This window comes from Setaria viridis, chromosome 9 (genome assembly GCF_005286985.2).
Source record: "Setaria viridis chromosome 9, Setaria_viridis_v4.0, whole genome shotgun sequence".
NCBI classification, from domain to species: domain Eukaryota; kingdom Viridiplantae; phylum Streptophyta; class Magnoliopsida; order Poales; family Poaceae; genus Setaria; species Setaria viridis.
Genome location: NC_048271.2, coordinates 14,836,835 through 14,856,827, shown reverse-complemented (window position 1 = coordinate 14,856,827; position 19,993 = coordinate 14,836,835). Strand labels below are relative to the sequence as shown.

At 44.6% G+C, this 19,993-nt stretch overlaps 3 protein-coding genes across 4 annotated transcripts; 1 reads left to right on the top strand and 2 right to left on the bottom strand.

Annotated features, from left to right (window-relative positions):
• Positions 1–31: 31 nt before the first annotated feature.
• LOC117835321 (uncharacterized) lies at positions 32–700 on the bottom strand. Its single transcript, XM_034714679.1, has 2 exons — positions 413–700; positions 32–85 (listed from the first exon to the last, which is right to left on the bottom strand). The coding sequence occupies exons 1-2, from the start codon at positions 698–700 to the stop codon at positions 32–34; spliced, it is 342 nt and encodes a 113-aa protein (XP_034570570.1).
• A 2,542-nt stretch (positions 701–3,242) lies between these two features.
• LOC117837327 (protein TIC110, chloroplastic) lies at positions 3,243–12,974 on the bottom strand. The gene is made up of 15 exons (XM_034716935.2): positions 12,405–12,974; positions 11,812–11,871; positions 9,627–9,750; positions 9,428–9,496; positions 9,244–9,342; positions 8,354–8,420; positions 8,089–8,153; positions 7,684–7,772; positions 6,844–6,968; positions 6,659–6,759; positions 6,271–6,484; positions 5,141–5,295; positions 4,926–5,048; positions 3,802–4,779; positions 3,243–3,719 (listed from the first exon to the last, which is right to left on the bottom strand). The coding sequence occupies exons 1-15, from the start codon at positions 12,911–12,913 to the stop codon at positions 3,465–3,467; spliced, it is 3,033 nt and encodes a 1,010-aa protein (XP_034572826.1). The 5' UTR covers positions 12,914–12,974; the 3' UTR covers positions 3,243–3,464.
• A 3,961-nt stretch (positions 12,975–16,935) lies between these two features.
• LOC117836516 (probable inactive receptor kinase At3g02880) lies at positions 16,936–19,632 on the top strand. Of its 2 annotated transcripts, none has more exons than XM_034715966.2 (3): positions 16,936–18,189; positions 18,294–18,692; positions 18,793–19,632. In XM_034715966.2, exons 1-3 carry the CDS (start codon positions 17,250–17,252, stop codon positions 19,407–19,409), a joined length of 1,956 nt encoding a protein of 651 aa, XP_034571857.1. In that variant the 5' UTR covers positions 16,936–17,249; the 3' UTR covers positions 19,410–19,632. The 2 variants fall into 2 exon arrangements, with proteins under 2 accessions (XP_034571857.1, XP_034571856.1); XM_034715965.2 differs by having other exon boundaries at positions 16,948–18,189; positions 18,288–18,692.
• The last annotated feature ends 361 nt before the right edge of the window (positions 19,633–19,993 follow it).

Here is a 19,993-nt window from a genome sequence, read left to right as displayed (position 1 = left end):
TTATTTGGACTTTTAATTTATTCCAGTTTGGTTATGTCTTCTGGAAATTTGGTGTGGAAGAAAGCGCGTAGATGTGTCCATTTTTCTGCCATAGGAGACGTTTCTCCACAAGCGTACACGCTTGGTTGTATCGTTGGGTTTTGAGTTTGCCGAAACGGGTCAATAATGAAGAACACTGATCGACATAGTGGCATGTGCATGTTTTCTCTGCATCTGGATAGAACGAACTATCTGATCGTAAGCATGCAATGCAACACACACCTGGTATCTCTGATTTTGCCCGTCCCACTGCCACACGCGCGTTGTCTCCTATAGCATGGCGCGGCATACCGAGATTTTGAATTAGAAAGCAGAGGCCATATTAGTAAGGGAATAGATAACAACACTATGTTGCAAGCTATGCGTTACTTACCTCAAACATGAGGTCGCCGGAGTAGCCGCCGACGTATTGGGCGCTAAGGTGCATGCCGTTGCCGCGGGTGAAAGCCACGCCGCCCGTGTCGTCGACCTCAACGACGAGGGTGACGGTGTCCACGGGCTTTCGGTCGGCGGGACTGGTCTGGTTTGAAGGTGCTCCAGATGAAGATGGACCCGTGGTGTTGGGCGCCGCGTTCGTAACTTCGAACGTGACGGTGCCGGACTTGGCCGACAGGAGGACGTACGATGGAACAGAACACCGCGGTAAGCCGGAGCATCTCATCTTGGGGCTTGGGCTGCTTGCTGTCCCCGTACCATGCTTTGGCAAGAACCATTTTTGGGCGCACAAAAATCTATTTATGGTAAGCGCCGCGAGTACTGCAGCTGCTGGGGAAAGGGTCGACTAGTCAATAGACATATACGCCGGCCGGAAACCAATCAGTCTTCTACCCTTGGCGTGTATGGAAGGGCAGGTTGAGTAGTGGGGACACTTAGGTCCTGTTTGGTAAGGTTTATCGTGATTTCAGCTTCACCTGTTTTGCGCAGAATGAGACACTGTAGCGTGAAACCGCTTTGTAATCTAGAGTTAAAACGAACTAGAAGCTGGCTGAAGCTACTATTTTTGACTTCACCGGTAAAGCTATTTTGGGAGAAACCCTCCTAAACGGGGCCTTAGATGATTCTGACTGGCACGACCGTAAATATGCCGCGTCTCGATGCATACATGTCTGCCCCATGACCAATATTACACCACTTGTCACATGGTTGGATGCTACACAAATGTCACAACAGTTGTCGTCTTTCCTTCGCTGCTTGTGGCATGCAAACAACCTTGATTTTTGTGATCGTCACATGGTTTCAAAGTTTTAAAACAAACATCACTCTGCTGCCATGAAAAATTTGCAATGCATCTTTCCGACATAAGCTATGATGCCACTTAGCTTGCCACATCATTTTTATAATTTTTAATTTATAAACTTAAATTTGTACATGAAGAAAAGAAAAGGATAATCTCCTCGAGGGATAGATTGCACCAATGAAAATAGTTTGGAGTAAATAAAGTAAGAATTTTGTTCATGGGTCCATTACTACCCAAACTATCCACTTTAATTTTTATTTAAAAAAAGCTATTCACTTTATCCGCTTGAACTCTTGAACAAAATCTTCAACTATATTTTAATACCCTAAACAATCCACTTTTGTCTGCTTGACCTGCAGAATTTGGTGGCAAAAACTAGGTGACAGGGTGCCACCTAGATGCTAAGTAGGTGAATCAACCTGATTACAGGGAGATCTAATTGATATCCAAAATAGTTTAACGGTTGATGCAATTTACTCTTTTATCAAATATTGAGACCTGAATGGCAATAGGCCAACCATAACTAGGAAATTTTTTTAGAGGAAAAAAAGACCCCATAAATCACCCAGGTTATGAGATTTCACCACTAAGATATTTTGCAACTGGGCACCTCTTAATCCACTCTGGCGAAAAACCTCCTCAGCACTAGTATGCTTAGCTAAATTTTCGCCTGTTTTAGCCAATTTAGAGCCCCCCAACAAGTCGTATTAGCCAAGCTAAGTTTGATCCGATGGTACAACTATTCATATTTATCATATTTTTACGAAGAAATTATGCATAACAATACAATTACAAAAAAGCACCTGCAGTTCAGGATTTTGTTTAATAAGCACCTGCAAGTCACTTTTTCCTTACAAGAAGTTTTTATGTATTTTCATAACCCACTTGCCCTTTTACCAGAAGGAAACTGTTGTTTGGCTTCCAACTCCACGAATCCTCTTTACATCAAGAGGATATGCTAGAGATGCCCCGCGCATGAGAGATTATACCAAAACTTGTTCGAGTAGGAGAATCACAAAGTGCCCTAATGACACCTGAACTCAAGTAAAACGGATATGACTTATGCACCAAACTGCTAAAAATCCGTTAGTAAACTTATTAGGACAAGCCGCAAAGCTACACGACAAATATATTGCTTCGTCAACCGGCATAGGGGGTATTTGGAAACGCATACAACTTCCAGGTGTTAGATTGTAACAAGGTGACTTGTAACTGGATATTTGAAACCCCTCGTAGCTTGTAGGTGTGTTTTTTAACAATTGAATTGAATTGAGAGACCATCAAAACTACCGGACATTATTGTCTTCAACTCATAGAACGGTTGAAAGGGTTCGGTCAGGCTCATTCCAGTAGAAATCTTGTTTCACCATCTATGACTTTTGAAGCACCAAGTTGAATAGCTGCTCTAGCTCTATTTTGAGTGTAATCATACATCCATAGCAATTGCCAATTGGTTCCCGAGTGTAATCGTACGTCCATAGGAAAAGCTGCGTTTGGTGGCTTATGTGTATATAATATATTGTATACCAAAGCAGAATAGATAGGATAGTATCCTCATTGGACTCAGATCCTAGGTTTAATAACATGCTACATTTCGCAAACAGATTGCTGATGATAATCAACAGAAGGCTCCTAAGTGCCCTTGGCATTCCAGGTGGGTTAACAACAAAATCGGGTACTCCCTCCGTTCCAAATTGTAGGTCATTTTAGTTTAAAAAATTTAGATCGTTTTAGCTTTTTAAGATTAATAGATATTATTATGCATTTAGACATACACTACATCTAGATGCATAATAATACCTATACATCTAGATGCATAATAATACCTATAAACCTAGAAAAACCAAAACAACTACATCTAGATGCATAATAATACCTATACATCTAGATGCATAATAATACCCAAAACAACCTATGATGGAGTACTAATTGAGGGTTGCAGTCATAGCTGTGAGGGTGATACATGTTGAACAAAAGGGGGGGAACATTAAACAAAAAGACGCTTTCAGTGTGGTCTGGAAGAATGCAACAGCAGAAGAAGAGTGTCACCAAATTTGGTGTCAGAGACTTGTCTATACAAATAGTTATGCTTGTCAGGATGACGCGTCACTTTCCTTTTCCAAAAACATGTATGCGCCTGGCTACAATAGCAACTCTGCTGGCTACCCTAACAAAATTGCGCCCCTTCCTAGAACGCCAACTCCTCTTTCTCGTCAGCTGCAGCAATCGGCAGCGTTCCCTCGGAGGCCGTGTCCCGGATCTTGTTAGCCGTCTCGTTACTTATGCCGAGCAGGTACTGCAACCTTGATAGCTTCTCTGGCTTCGGGGTGCCCTTCAGGTAGATGGCATACAGGTCATCTAGCTCTCCCGGTGTGGGCCATGACAGAGGTTGTGGTGCAGGGACAGCGGCATCGCACGCGAGCAAGTCATTCAGAGAAGAAAGCTGCACGGGGAAATTCCCTCATTAGATAAGTTTCCAGGGAATCAAATTTTCAAGGAGCAAATAAAGGGCATTTGGTACATACCACATCATCTCTCTTCTTCTGCCGAAGCAAGGCAATAGCCTGAACAAGGGAGTTCTCCAACCTAACCTTTGCAATATCCTGAACAATTGACTTGGCCTTCTCAGCACTTATGATGAGATCAGCTGGGATCTTTACGTACACTTCCTCTTCATCAAAATCTCCTGTGCCTGATGAAAAGATCTCCTCAACAGTTTTCCTGTAAATGCTTTCCCGTAGTGGTTCCGCAATCAAACTATCCAGTTGGAAGTTAGCATCTTTCAATCCTCTGACCTGCTGTATACCGATCTGACCCCGAGCAACAGAAGCTTCTATTGCAGATGACAACTTTGTTGTTGTGATACCCTTAATGATTTTCTGTGCATTTTCAGTAGGCAAACCAAACTGCTTTTGAATCTTTGCAAGCTGTTCAGCCTTGGCCTCTGTTAACTTCCCATCAGCAAGAATTACTTCTGCCTGTTGCACAAAAGCTTTTTCTGTAAACTTAATGTGAACATCTTGTGCTTCTTTGCGAGTTAAACCAAGTATGTCACCCAACTGCTTTAGCATTAAAAACTCTGAATTGTCTTTCTTCGTGGAGATTGCTGTTCCAAATGATACGTTCGTCGTCTCCCCACTGATGCAGAACTTCAAGTATGTCTCATACAGCTCAGTCCTGTCTCTCAACGGAATGTCATCCTTGAGGGTTATCTCTTTCTGGATTGACTTTCTCAGCTTTTCCTTAAGCTCTTTATCAGGTCTAGTCTTTCTCAATGTATCCAATGATTCCCATTCGTATTCATCATCCTCTCCCTCAGATTCCGAGGCCGCGCTTGATGCTTCAGTTTCAGCAGTTGGAGACAGCTCTCCTTTAATGTCAGCTAAAAGCTCACTAACAACAACTGTGTTGAAGGAAATTAGCTTCTTCAGCTCTTTTGCAGTTTCAATGGGGTTATCAGCTTCTTTTGCTCTCTGAATGTAGCTCAGGAACAACTTACGTACCTGATCATTTGAATGTGACTACTTAGAATAGTGAGCAGAATTTTATAAGGAATATAATAGAAGAATATAAATAGTTTATCAGAGAAGATCACGAGAAAATAAGCCATTATACAATAATTTATCATTTTTAAAGGAAAAATACATACCGCTTTACTAAAGATCACCATGGCAGCCTCCTTTTTCATGTTTAGACTTTGTGCTGCCTTCCTAACAGCCTCTCGTCTATCAGCATCATATCCATCAACGGATGCAATGGCTTCCTTGACAACCTGTAATGTCCAAACAAATGTAAGAACACTAACATAGAACAAGCCATCAATTTTGCTACAAGATATGGAACAAAAGCCAAATCTAGTATCACCTTTTCGAACAATTGGCCACAGATCTCAGTATGAGCAGCATCCACAGTTTCTTGAGGGATGCAGAGACGCACTTGGAATGCCATCAGAGCTTCCACTTCCTCCTTGCTCAGCTCACCGTCAGCTACAAACTGCTGAAGCTTCTGTCTGTAAATTTCTGAAGTTCAAAGTGGAATTAATACACAGCGATATCTGAATATAAAGTGAATAATGGCAAGGCCAGAATTCTTTTGAATTAAAGGTGTGAGGTCATAACTCGGAGTGGCTTAGTTTGCATGGTGTTTATACAGGTATACAAACAATTTACAATACATTAGTGCTATCAAAACAGATGAGAGGCTTCTTTAGTTCAAAACATATTCAGCATGTGTTTTGCTAGTAATTCATCCCTGATCGTAAGCGATACTCTCCAGGCAAACCAAACACACATGTACCTTTCCCAAAAAAAAATATACTCCCTCCATTCCAGAATATAGATGCTTTTAAGTTTGTCCTAAGTCAAAACATTTTTAACTTTCACATGAATAGCACAAAAATCATAAAGACTGACAATGTAAAATTGATGTTAGCCAATTCATCATGAAACCAACTATCATAACATGTAACTTTATCTATTTGAAACAAATTACTTTTATAGATATTGTTGGTCAAGATAAAAATGTTTGACTTAGGACAAACCTAAAAGTAGCTACTCCCTCCATCCCAAATTACAATTTGTTTTGGCTTTTCTAGATACATAGCTTTTGCTATGAATCTAGATAATAACAATGAAGTAGCATTGCCAATGCCATGGGTAGTCGGCTGGGCCTATTGGGCTGCCTAGGCATTGTGGTAGGCCGGATCCCTAAGGGTTACATTTAGTTAGAATAAGATTGGAGATTGCATCCTTAGGAGCCAAGTAAGCCTCGGGGCTCTCTATATAAAATCGACGCAAGCAAGAAGTAAACCAATCTATTACCCAAGTCTCCTATCCCAGCCATTGTGATGCAGCCACCACCTATCAGCGAGGTCGCGCTGCTTGGGTTTAGGGCCATTAAGATAGGTTCATAACACCATTGAGCAAAAACACTTATTCACCACATCAATGCTGTGAAATTAATGTTGCAAGAATGAAAAGGTGTCGAGATGGTACCTTCATGCATCTTGCTAGCAAGTTCAGGATCAAATTGCAACTTTTCACAGAGAATTTGGAGGAATGCTGCTTTGCTAGGGACTGAAGCCAATTCGGTATTAAACGCTTTAGCAAGTGTCCTTCTGTATATGTGAGCTTTGACATCAGACAAGATTCCTTCTGCTTCACGCTTCCCCAGTCCAAATACATTTCTCAGTTCATTCAAAGGAGCAAGCTGCATTTTTTTAAGCACAGAAAAACTTCTGTTGAGCCTTGAGATATCCCCCAATAATTCACATCGATATGATCACTAGGGTACCATCGCACCAGAACTAGAAGGGGATTATATCAATGTGTCCTTACACAAGCAGCATCAGTAAACTAGAAATGAAAATATATATGAAATCACCTTCTCATCATCAACAATTCCATCTGAAAGTACTTCTGTAGCATAGGCCTTGTAGAGTATCTTGAGATCATCAGCCCTCCTATCATGATCATACTCACCACCTATGCGTGCCAAACCCAAAAAAAAAAATCTTAAACAAGGCTCAGCTCACAAAAATCTGATTACAAAAAACTTCACCATTTTACCTAACGAAATAGGGCCAAGACCACGAGCAAATCGATCAGCCTGAGGGTGCTTGCTTAATATTGTAAGCAAACTATTAAATCTAATAACACTCTTCACCTCTTCCACAGCCTTAGTTAGACTATCCCTGTAATCACATGGTTCAGTAAGGTAAATCCACCAATGCTCTGAAATGGTACATTTTGAATCTGTAAGTTAATAAATTCAGAGGATTGACCACTCGTTTACAAGGATTCATACATTTGCTAATTACTGGTCAAATGCCATGCAATTCTGTATCTATGATTCATGATCTTCTCATGTTCCATCAGAAGGATGATGCCTTGGCTGCTCCTAATAGTAGCTAAATACTCCTCTATTGGTAAAAACGGATGTATATGTTGAAAAATAACCTTATTAACTTTTCTTGGCAATATTTCTACCTGATAGTTTATATGAGCGGTCTTCAAATTCATATCTTAAATAGAGATGTGATGAATGCTGTGTGATTGCCCATGATAGACAAGACAATCCTGGAACCAGGCATTCGTAACAACATGAAAGGGCCATGTATGGAAAAGATGGCACATAAGTACATGATGGATCATCTCTTGTTTTAAACAGGGGTTATAAAACGGATTCTTAATGATTGCTACTTAAAAAGTGTTTTTCCATTATAGATGCCCAAAATATCTACCATATTGCAAACCGATATATCAGGTTTTAGAAAAATGGTTATGCCCTTTCCTTCCAACCATAGGTTATTTAGCTAAGAATATCACTTAGGGTTTCATGCACGACACCTAATGAAGTAATAATGGAATCTAGTAACTTGCTTTGCAATAGATAAATAGGTTCCATACGGGATACGAGACTTCATGATGTCTAAGGCTGATGAAATGTTTTCTTCAACTAGCTTCTTTGCATGCTCCCGGAACATCTCAGCAGCAATCTGCGAGAAATTTAAGAAATTCAGGACGTTACTCAGCAACAAAACATGCTTACATTGATTCAATTTGTCTTTGTCCCAGCACACTTAGACGAACACCTTCTAATCATAGTTAACGTGGATATAAAATAGTGACCTTCCCCGAACAAATAGTGACCTTTTTTTGTTTTTGTCTAAACTGTTGACTGGTGCATATACATAGTTAGCGTGGATAACTGGATATAAATGGCTATGTGCTCTAAGTATTGATGAAGATTTAATCCCAAATGAAGTTAAAGCAAATAAGCAGCATTAGATATTAATTTAGAAAAAAGGTTACCTCATCAGAAAGTTTATATGCGAGTTGCGCTCTCCTTACATCAATGAGCGTGCCTATGTCAAGACCTAAAAAGAGAGTATTTTGAGTTCAGAATGTTCGCGAGATATAATTAGAGATTATCAAGCAATGAATACAAAAACAGAAAATGCCATTGCTATCTTACAGTGTACTACTAATCTACTTGGCAAATCAAAATCTATCTTAAGAACAGTATGGATTGAGAACTGTACTAATGCCTGAACAAAATTACGTGTTCCAGCAGTACCTCTCCCAATAGACTTGAGCTGCGACGAGTATAAATTCTTGGCATTTTCCCTCATAGCAATGTCAATCTGGAAACGAACATAATGTCAAACTAGACACACAGAAAATAGAAGCCATCACCGGATCTATATACAACGGACAGGCAGTTCAAAATAGTGCTCCGAAATATGAACAAAAAGCATCCATCTAGTACAAAGTGGCAAACACCTGTATTCTCAAATTATCAATAGAAAGGTACTTCCCATCTGTATCCATGCTAGTCGAATACGATTTTGATGCTACTTAAAAAGGAATAGAATTTCTTTGTTGCATGCACAACCTGTATTCCCCTGCAGAGTGGATTTTCAAATGCACATTTGTGTGGGTAACATCCATGCAATATGTTCATCATTTTTTTCCTTTTCTGGGTTGGGAGGGAGGTGGGGAATTTTAAATCGCATATCATAAAATGGGAAATGCCCATATGGCCCCACCAAATATACACTACCAATATATCTGTACATATTAAAATCAGCCACAAAACGTATTTTCTACCAAAATACCAAATAGCCTTACAAGTTATATTTTGTTCTTCCTAACAAACAATGATATTTGAGACCATGGCAAATCAAAGAAAAAAAAGCTCTTACTTGGACCGACCAATTAGTAACATTAACACTTTAGGAACATTCATCCAGACCCTCTGAAATATCTTGCATGAAGAGCAACGTAACACTATGCAAAGAGCAAGCTCATCATACTTCAAAAGATTTTTCACGACTACTGAAGTAATATTCAGAAATTGGATGAAACTAGACTTAAAAATTCAGAACAAATAACTTTCTCTAAGACATCAAAGCATAAAACTGAGAGAAGGTATGCAGAAGATAACAACTATTTTATAATAAGTACCTGAGACTCAGTCACCCCGAAAAGACGTTTCCATGGAAGTAGGAACGCAGATTGATCTCCGAAGACAAGATTTGACACGTAAATTAACTTTTGAAATGCCTGCAAAGAATTTACATGGTTATAATCTGGGTCAACAGAAAGTTTTATAAGTATCTTATTGATGTATCAAAGCATAAACACTTACCCGCCTTTGTTCCATGTCAGCATCACGGTCACTTGTTTCTAGCCTCTCTCTGTATATGTGTCTACCAATCTAGTACACCAAGCAAAGTAAGAGGAAAAGGTATATTGGCATAAAACAGGAAAATGGAAAACGGAGGCGAAAGAATAAGAACATGAGACAGATGATAAGATATAAAAGGGTTTGGACCAGGAGGCAATACCTCCATGTGCATGTTAGCAGCATCCACATCATCAAGCCCAAGAGCTCTTTTAAATTTTGTAATAGCCTGAACCTCACTACCTTTGAGATCTTCATCTCCTGGAGGAAGTACTGAGTAAATATACCTGCATAAAAGCACAGCCAAGACAAGGATGAGCAAATAACTGATGTTCAGAAGATTCAGACCTCTTGAGGAATAAATTGCCAATACGTGAGTAACTAAGTATTATATAGTGTGCTTGTTTTTTTGTAATACTCTATAAAGGACGAGTTCAGGTGCATCCATAGCAACTTAGCAAGATTGTTGATTTCCATCCATGAAATCGGAAGGCTGCAATTCAAAGTTGGAGCCCCCACCCCCAATGCAAAAATACAAACACCATTAGCCACACCACCAAATGAGCTTAGTATTTACTTGTGTTGTGGAAGTTAGCTCTGTTCACGGTAGGAATTTACGAGGAAAATGTTGGATTGATGGTTACAATGCAACAGGTCAAGGCACGACAGCAGTTCAGCAACAGCATTGCAAAACTGGAAAGCCAGGGCAACAAGCCAACAAGTACAGCAGCATCTGGCAGCTTATTATGCATGTATAGTCCACGTCCAGCAAGTATTCTAGGAGGCTGGTTGGAAAATTGAGAGCAGAATAGACGTACTGCTAGTTGGTCAGAGAGCACGATTTGTAGCAAATAAGAGTATAGTGAGAATATGGAAGTTAAATCAAAGTTTAACAGTGCTGGGAAAGAACACAAAAACGTCCATTATAAAACGGGGTGCATTGAATATCAGTATCAGTAAAGTAAGATAGTACTCTATTTGCTTCGCTCGACCACTCTAGTTCCCTCATCTCAATGCATGGTATAGCCTCCCCTTCTAATACCTCTTTAATCCCTTTCAAGCCATGTTATAACCCTATGGGTGGCAGTTATCGCAAAATAAACCAGCGTCCAAATCAATTAGGCAGCTGGTTATCGCACATCTGTTTTCATAACTGAAATTTATTTAGTTGCATGAATCCCCTAATATAGATTAAAAGCATTCAGAGAATAATTGCTCCTTAATGTGTAGTCAATAGCTAGAAGATTGTGGTTACTCCTTTTTCTTGTAAATGTTTGCAGCAACCTTCATGCCTCCAACTGGTCGAAGGATGGAGGGGGCAACACAAAGTAAACGTGAATAGCATAATGTCAGTTATACAACCAAATATTGCCATTTGAAACTATAAAGGTAACCAAGCCAAGCAGTGTCATCTAATAGTGTAGTTTTTTTAAGGTACAACCCTAATTCATTTGACAACCTGAAAGTTGTTTTTCCACAGACAAGCAGAAATTTAATCAAGTAAAACGATTGATTATATCTCAACTAAATATTCCATACCCAAAAATGTGTGCTGGGCACCATGCAAGGAAAAATCATTTGGTTTATCGTACAAAAAATACATATTTAGTTAAGCAATATCATTTAGACACTTTTAACTGGCATGGAATGGGAAGAAAATTTGAAGATAAAATGTAGGATTGCTTGCAAGTTGGGACAGACACAAACTTTTATATGGTGTAATCAGGTAACAAAACTGGCATCAATTAGAATATTGTCAGTCTACAGCAGAAGTTAACTTTCAACATCCATGGAAATCTACAAGTGACTGCTGGTTGCCAAAAGATGGAAGTTCAATCAAGGAACAAAGATTGATTTATAACAAAAATAATTTTAAAAAAAAACTACTCTTACCACCACACGGAAGTTTCATTTATGGGTATTGGGAAGTGTCAAATGTATTGTTAAATCTCCATCACTTGTGCCAACAAACTGTTGCTAAGTGTCCATATGGGCATGATATGAGTATATCAGTACATATGTCATTAAGCATATTTTCATAATAATGCATATCAGTGTATTGAAAATGTATTATAAAAAATATTGATTGCCAAAATGAATACAGGAGGGTATGATAGTTAAAACATAAAACTTTCTTATCGCTACCGGGGAAGGGAGACTAAATAATCCCCTCTGGAGGCAACATAGTAGTGATAATAACCAAGTGTTGCTCCAACCAATTCAGAACTTCTATCACAACAGAATTAATGCCATATACAATTATACTGTGCCTAGAAACAATACTTTATGCACACCCATGTTCACAAGCATAGGTGCCAGCTGAAAAACAAGGACATTAAGAAGCTCACCTGGCATACAAGTCACATAGCTCTGCTTTGAAGGCTGCATCCTGTGTACTAACTCCATATCTGAAACAAAATTGCACATCATAAGAACATGGAGAAAGGAGTAAAAGCAGCATCAGTAATTAGCTTCCAAAACAACTAAAAAAACAACAGCAGCTGCTTATTCAGTTTACATTTCCAAAAGAAAATAATAGATTCCACGCATGGAAATTACATATAGCTTCTTTTAGCATAACAAATAACTAGCTAAGTCAAAATTTACCAGCATTCCAACAATAAATGGGACTACGGGAGCTTCAAAAGTAATTGCCCAAATAAACAGGCATGCCAGACTTAATGACAATTGGAGAGAGAGAGAAAAAAGTGCACACCACAATAGGAGGCTGAGCTCATCAAAAAGCTGGTATCTATCTGCGAATACTATCATTTATGTACATGAACAGAATAAAAACCTCAACTAAGGGGCACCCTACCAAATCAACCATTTAACATTAGGATAACATGGCTAAGCCCTATAATTTTAGTAGCACGGCAGTAGTACGAACCATCCGAGCAAACAAACCCAATGCTGCAACTGCAAACAAGACCCAACTCACTTCTTCGCGATGGCCTCCACCTCGCCGTTGTCCAGGTTGGTGGGGTCGTCGTGGCCGGCGACGTAGTTGTGGAGCCCGACGGCGGCGACCTCGGGCACCACGGAGTTCACCGCGGCCGCGCCCGCCACGCTGGCCGCGCCGAGCACCGCCGCCCCCGCCACCGCCACGGCGCGCGACCCGCCGCCCGCGCGCAGCCCGATGCCGTACCCGGCCGCGATGGCCGCCGCGGCGACCGCCAGCTCCGCCGCCGTCCGCGCGGCGGGCGGGAGCGCCTCCACCAGCGGCTGCACGCCCGTCAGCTCCTTCCGCCCGCCGAACACCTCCTCGCCGGGGGAGGACGCCTCGCCGGCGGCGGCCGCGCGGGGGCGGAGGCGGAGCCGCGCCGCGGCGGGCCTCCGCGGCGGGAAGCGGAGGAGCGGGAAGGGTTTAAGCGGCGAGAAGAGGAGCGGCGGGCAGGCGGCCCCCGCCGCCCGGGGCGAGGGCTTCGCGGAGGCGAGTGGGAGCTCCATGCTGGCACGAGAGGGATCCCTGCTGCCTCGCGTGGCGGGGGTGGGGGCGCGCGCCTTCTCCTCGGCGGCGGCGGGGCGGGGTGGGTGGGGTAGGATGGATGGGGAGGGAGGGAGGGAGGAAGGTGGCGGATGAGGGGGAAGAGGAGGAGGGGGCGCGGCGCGGGCGAGCCTGAGGAGGCAGCGGATAGCGTTGGGATGGGGTGGGTTTGGTGCGGCGGGGCGGAGGGGCCAAGGGTTTGCGTGCCGGTTGCGCGGGCGCGGACGGGCACCCTATTTCGGGCAGTCTCCCCGTGGTTCCGTGGTACACGGCCGTCTGCTCGCTTTGCTGGCTGCGGTCGCCCCGCACGGTTGGGCCGTTGGACTTGGATATTTGTGTTTGAGGAAATTGAGGGCATGCGCTTGGGTGTGACTTGGCTTCGGCCTCGTTTAGTTCCTTCGAAATCCCAACTTTAGCATTATGAAAAAAAATTCCCCGTCACATCAAACTTGCAGTATATGCATAGAGTACTAAATGTAGATGAAATTAAAAACTAATTGCACAGTTTTGTTTTACTTTGCGAGACGAATCTTTTGAGCCTAATTAGTCAATGTTTGGACAATAATTCACAAATACAAACGAAACGCTACAGTATACTACAGTACTAGCACAGTGATTTTGGTTGTCCAAAATCGGGCAACTAAACAGAGCCTTCGTTTGAAAGGGAACTGTGGTTCCCTGGATGCAGCAAAATATTTGGTTAGGTTTACGAGCATTCTTGCCTTCGTTAGTGATGTTTTTGTTGGTTTCCTGCGTCCTTTTCATTTTTACGAGAATACCAGTACAGATGGTCTTCACTGATTTAGTTGTCCTTTTTCTGCGGGATATTTTTTTTGCTATGGCAAGTTTATCAGTACTATGTTCAACTCTGTTTATATTAAAACTGGGTATGAGAATGGTGATCCCTATGATGTGTCAAGGTAACATATTGTATATGCAAAGTGCATAATCATTTAAGTTGGTATCCGAGTGATTTTGGTTAATCGTGATGAAACCATCTTGCTTCACTGCACCTCTTATTGTGTTTCGTTCATCTTCTTATCATGCATCTTCCACTCACGCATGATTGAATTTGATCCAACTTTCATCTCTTCAATCCTTCGTACTTCCCCTCTACGTGTTAATAGAGCAACAAATCTGATACCCAATTGTTAGTTGACATTCATAACTGCGTCAACTTATGCATGCTATTTAGCAAACCATTAGATTTGTATAAGCACATACGCAAAACCCTCGCGCATGTTTCCAACATCATGACATATTTAGGCATCAAAATCTAACAAAACTATAGTTAACATAATGACCCCTTTTCCTCGGCAATTTAAACTTTGGAGTAATCTGTACAGTATCAATATGGTTTGAGAAGAAGCTTAAGTTTAGGCCAAAAGTGATGTTATTTAGGAGAGAAGTATCTTCCACCATCCACCTATCATTTGATTATGAAAGCAACACACGGTCCCAACTCGCAAGTGGAACAAGTCTTAGGTTTCCCCTCGCCCATGCCACGCCCATGTTACACGGTAGTAGGTTGGATTATGCTAAGTTCTTAAGGGTTACTGTAGCAAATGGTTACTGTAGCACCACATTGTCAAATTATGAATAGGTTTAATAGATTCGTCTCGCGAATTAGACTCAATCTGTGCAATTACTTTTGTAATTAGCATATGTTTAATACTCCTAATTAGTATTCAAACATTCGATGTGACATGTGCTAAACAATATCGAGTGGTACCTGTCAGTGTGCGCCTGCATATATCGTGCAAACCCCGGTTGTTTTCACGATGATCCCGCTACCTGCAAACCAGAGACGCACAGCTACATACATGTCAGTGTCATTACCTCCTTTTTCCCGGTGCCCATTTCTCAAGGATCAGACAGTGATTTACGCCCTAATGATCTTCTGACAGAATGGCTTTAGCCTTTAAGCACAAGATCCTCGCAATCACAGAGGCTGATGCTCCTTTGAAGCTCCAAAGGAACGACAAGATTGCAAAAAACAAAAGGAAAAAAAGAAAAGGTAAAGATGAGGACGGTTTCTGATTCCCTGCACTCCTCCTTGATTCTTCGTCTCCCTTTTGTTTGTGCAGCCAGCTACCAAAAAAGTGTGTAAAGGTCTTCAATCTTCACGCTGGTGCCTTGTAGGAAGAGTAAAGGTCAGCCTCCTGGTGCGTCTCTTCAATCGAGCGCTGCATATCGTATCAAACCCCAGCCGTCCAATTTCCACGGTCCATCATCCATCGGTTGGTGCAACTGCTCGATCATGTGAGCAAGTTTACAGTTTCTAAATCTTCTCGAGGATATCTTGCATGCTAACTTTTGATCATAAATACTTCATGGTTTTTATTGTTTTCTAGTGTAACTTTGGTCATTACTTTCTGTTAGAATGTAATCATAATGTTAAAATTGTAAATGTATGGAACTATATATGGAAGTACTATTTTAAGACAAATCTACACACATTGTTTGGCTAAAAAGCCACGTAGCTCAATAATTGGCTAAATGACGAGTAACCGGCTATTTAAAAATATTTTTGAATGTTGTTAATGATCATAGTCTCAAGAGCTTGACCAATTTTGATCAAAGTGTCAAGCACTTATGACCAAAGGTAGTAGCTCTATAGATTGTACCAAATTGTGTCTAGAGGTGCTTGTTCCCAATATATTATTAACCCTTTTTTTTGTTAGTGGGCGTTTTAGGATTTGAAAACGTTTTTAACTTTAAGGTAAATTTTGGCCATCAATTTCACTTATAACGTATCATCGATTGCTATATAACCAGTTTTATCAAAAAGATCTTTGAAATATGAATCTAGTATCCATATAATTCTCTAATCATAATACTCCACACGATTGATTTTTTTGATCTTCGAGTTTAAATGTGGACGACTATTTTTCCCTATTAGAATACAATGGTAATATCTAACATAGCATGAGATTGCGAAAGTACTTTTCAAGAAAAAAAACAATACATATTATTTTGTATGTTTCTACATAAACTAATGTTGTTGTTTTTTTAAATTATGATATTCATACTGAAAGTGTACGTACCGAATATTACTTAATCTACTTAATGACTAGGGCTCTATCTTTTTCCAGAAACAAAAAAACGAAAAAGCCAAACTCTGCCTATGACGGCGACGTATCAGTGAGCACTGGTGGTCTGGTACAACTCCTTTCCTCTGTTTCCATTTTTCCTTTTAGCAGTACTGTACACTGTAGACCTGGATAGTACTTGGAACTTGAATAGATATCTAAACAAAGTCACAAAGCGTATCCAATGGATGACAACGGTCGTTAACGATATATATCATCCATACAGAAAATGATTGCCTGTCCATCAGGAATTTTCCCGATTTCATTATTTAACTATAATACATATAAAAGAAAATATAAAATCCTAATTTAAATACGGTAATGGTCAGAAATTTTATCACTTATACAGAAATAATTCGAAAACGGGTCCCAGTAAACGCGATTTTCAGTTACAGTTTCGTCCCACCCATGTTCCTCGCGTGTGCATAGGAGTCGAATGGCGTACTAGCCCTTCTGAAGGAAGAAAAAACACAGCTAATGCTAAACCAAAGCGTTACTAGTCAGACCATGGGGCCGCTAGCTAAGATTATATTATAGCGCAACGGTGCAACCCCATAGCCTATGATAGAGCTTGTGCTACAGCAATTAGAATGTCCATGCCGATGTGAAATTTCAGTTTACTCATGTTGCCTACGCCTATATATGTGGCACCAGATGTGCATCCATTTTGTCGAAAAAATTAAAGAACAAAACATTGGAATCTATTGAAGGACAAAATTCTTAGTAGTAAAAGAAAGATCGTATACACACATCCTGTTGTGACCAGTCGACAGATGTAAAGAGCGGGATGCGTCTGCATGTCTCCAGTCTCAACCAATTCAGCACTTGGCCACTTGGGTTTGTCAGAAGAGCTCGTCTCCCACACTCCATCTGCGTCCATCCGGGTCGGTTGGCCCGTCGCTGCAGCCGCGACCGAACTGCCGAGATGTTCACGTCGAATCCACCAAAATCCAGCTCCCTCCCTCCCTCCCGCTACCAGCACGCACCACAGCCGCCTACCACCACCCCACCCGGCCTCCCTCCATCCGTCTCCACGTATCTTATCATGGTTCTTCCCCCCCGCCCGCTGCTGCCTCCCTTGCCTTGCACATCTCGGCAAGCATCCTCCTCCTGCAAGGATCGATTTGTTTATCGCCCTCGTCGGGTGAAGAGGAAGGAAGCTCTCTCCATGCATGTTGCTTGACGCGAGCTTATCGAGGACGACGCCATGAACGACGGGAGCAGGTGTGACCGGCGGCGGCGGCCGTGGCATTGGCTCGTCGTCTCGTGGGTTCTCGTGGCGACTGTGGTGGTGGGGGAGGGAGGCGCGGAGGTGACGGAGCTGGACTTCGAGGAGCGCCGGGACGAGCGGCGAGACCTGCTGGTGCTGCGCGACACGCTGCGGTCGGCGCTGGACCTTCACTCCAACTGGACGGGCCCCCCTTGCCACGGCGGGCGCAGCCGGTGGCGCGGCGTGTCGTGCGACGGCGACGGGCGCGTGGTGGGCGTGGCGCTCGACGACGCGCAGCTCACGGGCTCGCTCCCGCGCAGCGCGCTCCGCGGCGTGTCGAGGCTCGAGGCGCTGTCGCTGCGCGGGAACGCGCTCCACGGCGCGCTGCCGGGGCTCGAGGACCTGCCGCGCCTCCGCGCCGTCGACCTGTCCAGCAACCGCTTCTCGGGCCCCATCCCGCGCGGGTACGCCACGTCGCTCCGGGACCTGGCGCGCCTCGAGCTCCAGGACAACCTGCTCAACGGCACCCTCCCGGCGTTCCGGCAGCGGGGGCTCGTCGTCTTCAACGTGTCCTACAACTTCCTCCAGGGCGAAGTCCCGGACACCCGCGCGCTGCGCCGGTTCCCCGCGAGCGCATTCGACCACAACCTCAAGCTCTGCGGCGAGGCCGTGAACGCCGAGTGCCGGGAGGAGGCGCCGCCTTCGTCCGGTGGTTCGGCCGCCGCCGATGGAGGCGGCAGTGACGATCCGGTCATCAGGCCGGCAGGCGGCAAGGATCGGGAAGCACGGAAGCCCGTGCGATTCAGGCTGGCGACGTGGAGCGTCGTGGCGATGTGCCTCATCGCCGCGTTAGTGCCGTTCGCGGCCATCCTCATCTTCCTGCACCACAAGAAGAAGGGCCGGGAGGTCCGTCTCGGCGGTCGTGCCGATGCCGCAGGTGACATAATTCAGCTCACTTCCTAGCACGTATGGTTTTTCATCTGCGACGGCGTTCTTGTTCCTGACAGAGACTTGATGTTTTGTACGATGCAAAAGTGACAGGAGCTGGGGACATCAACGACAAAACCAAGCAGGGCAGAGGGAGCGGCAGCCGGAGCACGGACTCCGCCGGTGGCAAGGGAGCCGAGCTGCAGTTCTTCCTCGACGACAGGGCGAGGTTCGAGCTCAACGAGCTGTTCCGGTCCACGGCGGAGATGCTCGGCAAGGGCCGGCTCGGGATCACGTACCGGGTGACCCTCGAGGCCGGCCCCGTCGTCGTCGTGAAGCGGCTGCGGAACATGGCGCACGTGCCTCGCCGAGACTTCACGCACACCATGCAGCTCCTGGGAAAGCTCCGGCACGAGAACGTCGCCGACCTCCTCGCCTGCTTCTACTCCAAGGAGGAGAAGCTCGTCGTGTACGAGCACGTCCCCGGCTGCAGCCTCTTCCAGCTCCTCCATGGTACGTCGGAGTCCGTACGCTTGTGTGCGTCGCCTCTGAAGGCTGCCACGACAGATCGCGATGACAAGTTGACAACCTTGCTCTGCTTGCGCGTGCGCAGGGAACAGGGGCGAGGGGAGGACGCCGCTGCCGTGGCCGGCGAGGCTATCGATAGCGCAGGGCACGGCGCGCGGGCTGGCGTACCTGCACCAGTCGCTGCCGTACTTCCACCGGCCGCCGCACGGCAACCTCAAGTCCTCCAACGTGCTCGTCTTCTTCTCGGCCGCCGCCAAGAGCAAGCAGCAGCAGCAGAAGCAGGCGGTGCCGAAGCTGACGGACCACGGCTTCCACCCGCTGCTCCCGCACCACGCGCACCGGCTGGCGGCGGCCAAGTGCCCGGAGTTCGCGCGCGGCGGCGGCCGGCGGCTGTCGTCCCGCGCCGACGTATACTGCCTCGGGCTGGTGCTGCTGGAGCTGGTGACCGGGAAGGTGCCCGTGGAGGAGGACGGCGACCTCGCGGAGTGGGCGCGGCTGGCGCTCAGCCACGAGTGGTCCACGGACATCCTCGACGTCGAGATCGTGGCCGACCGGGGCCACCACGGGGACATGCTGCGGCTCACGGAGATCGCGCTGCTCTGCGCCGCCGTCGACCCCGACAGGCGGCCCAAGGTGCAGGACGTCGTCCGGATGATCGACGAGATCGCCGCCGGCGACGGGCCGGAGCTAGCCGGACGCTGAGCTCCGCGACGGTGCAGCGTGTGGACTGATCGACGTGATCTTCTTGGCTTGGAACTTGTACGATTTGTGTCTCGTAATCGGTTTCGCCTTAATTTCTTGTTCCTTTTCAATTGTAACATCGTAATCGAGCAGGAAGTAGCACGCCAATGCTCCCTGATCGATTGCTTTGGTGCATCAGAGTTCAGAGATTCAGAGAGAAGGATGTCAAGCTCATTTGTTATTAGATCTGAAACTTATACCCCCGGGGGTTTGGTGGCGTGCACACTACCAGTGGGTAGAAACTTTTGTGAGCCGTCTGATTGCCATCCGCGGTGGCAAGCCGGTGCGCACAAATCTCACCACTTTTTTTTTTTTGCGAAATTACAAATCTCACCGCTGACGTGGATCATCACGTCAATCTATCAAGGTGCTCAGAAGATGCCGCCCAGCGTCTCGGTTCTCGGATCGGCCGCAAAGGCCCGGCTTCTTGGAAAGGTGGGGCGAAATGCTCTCCCCAATTTAGAGTGTTCTGTAGCAAGAGCTTTGAAATTTCAATTTCTTATTATGGACTGAACTCTTCTGAACCTTGATTGAAAGCTGAGAGA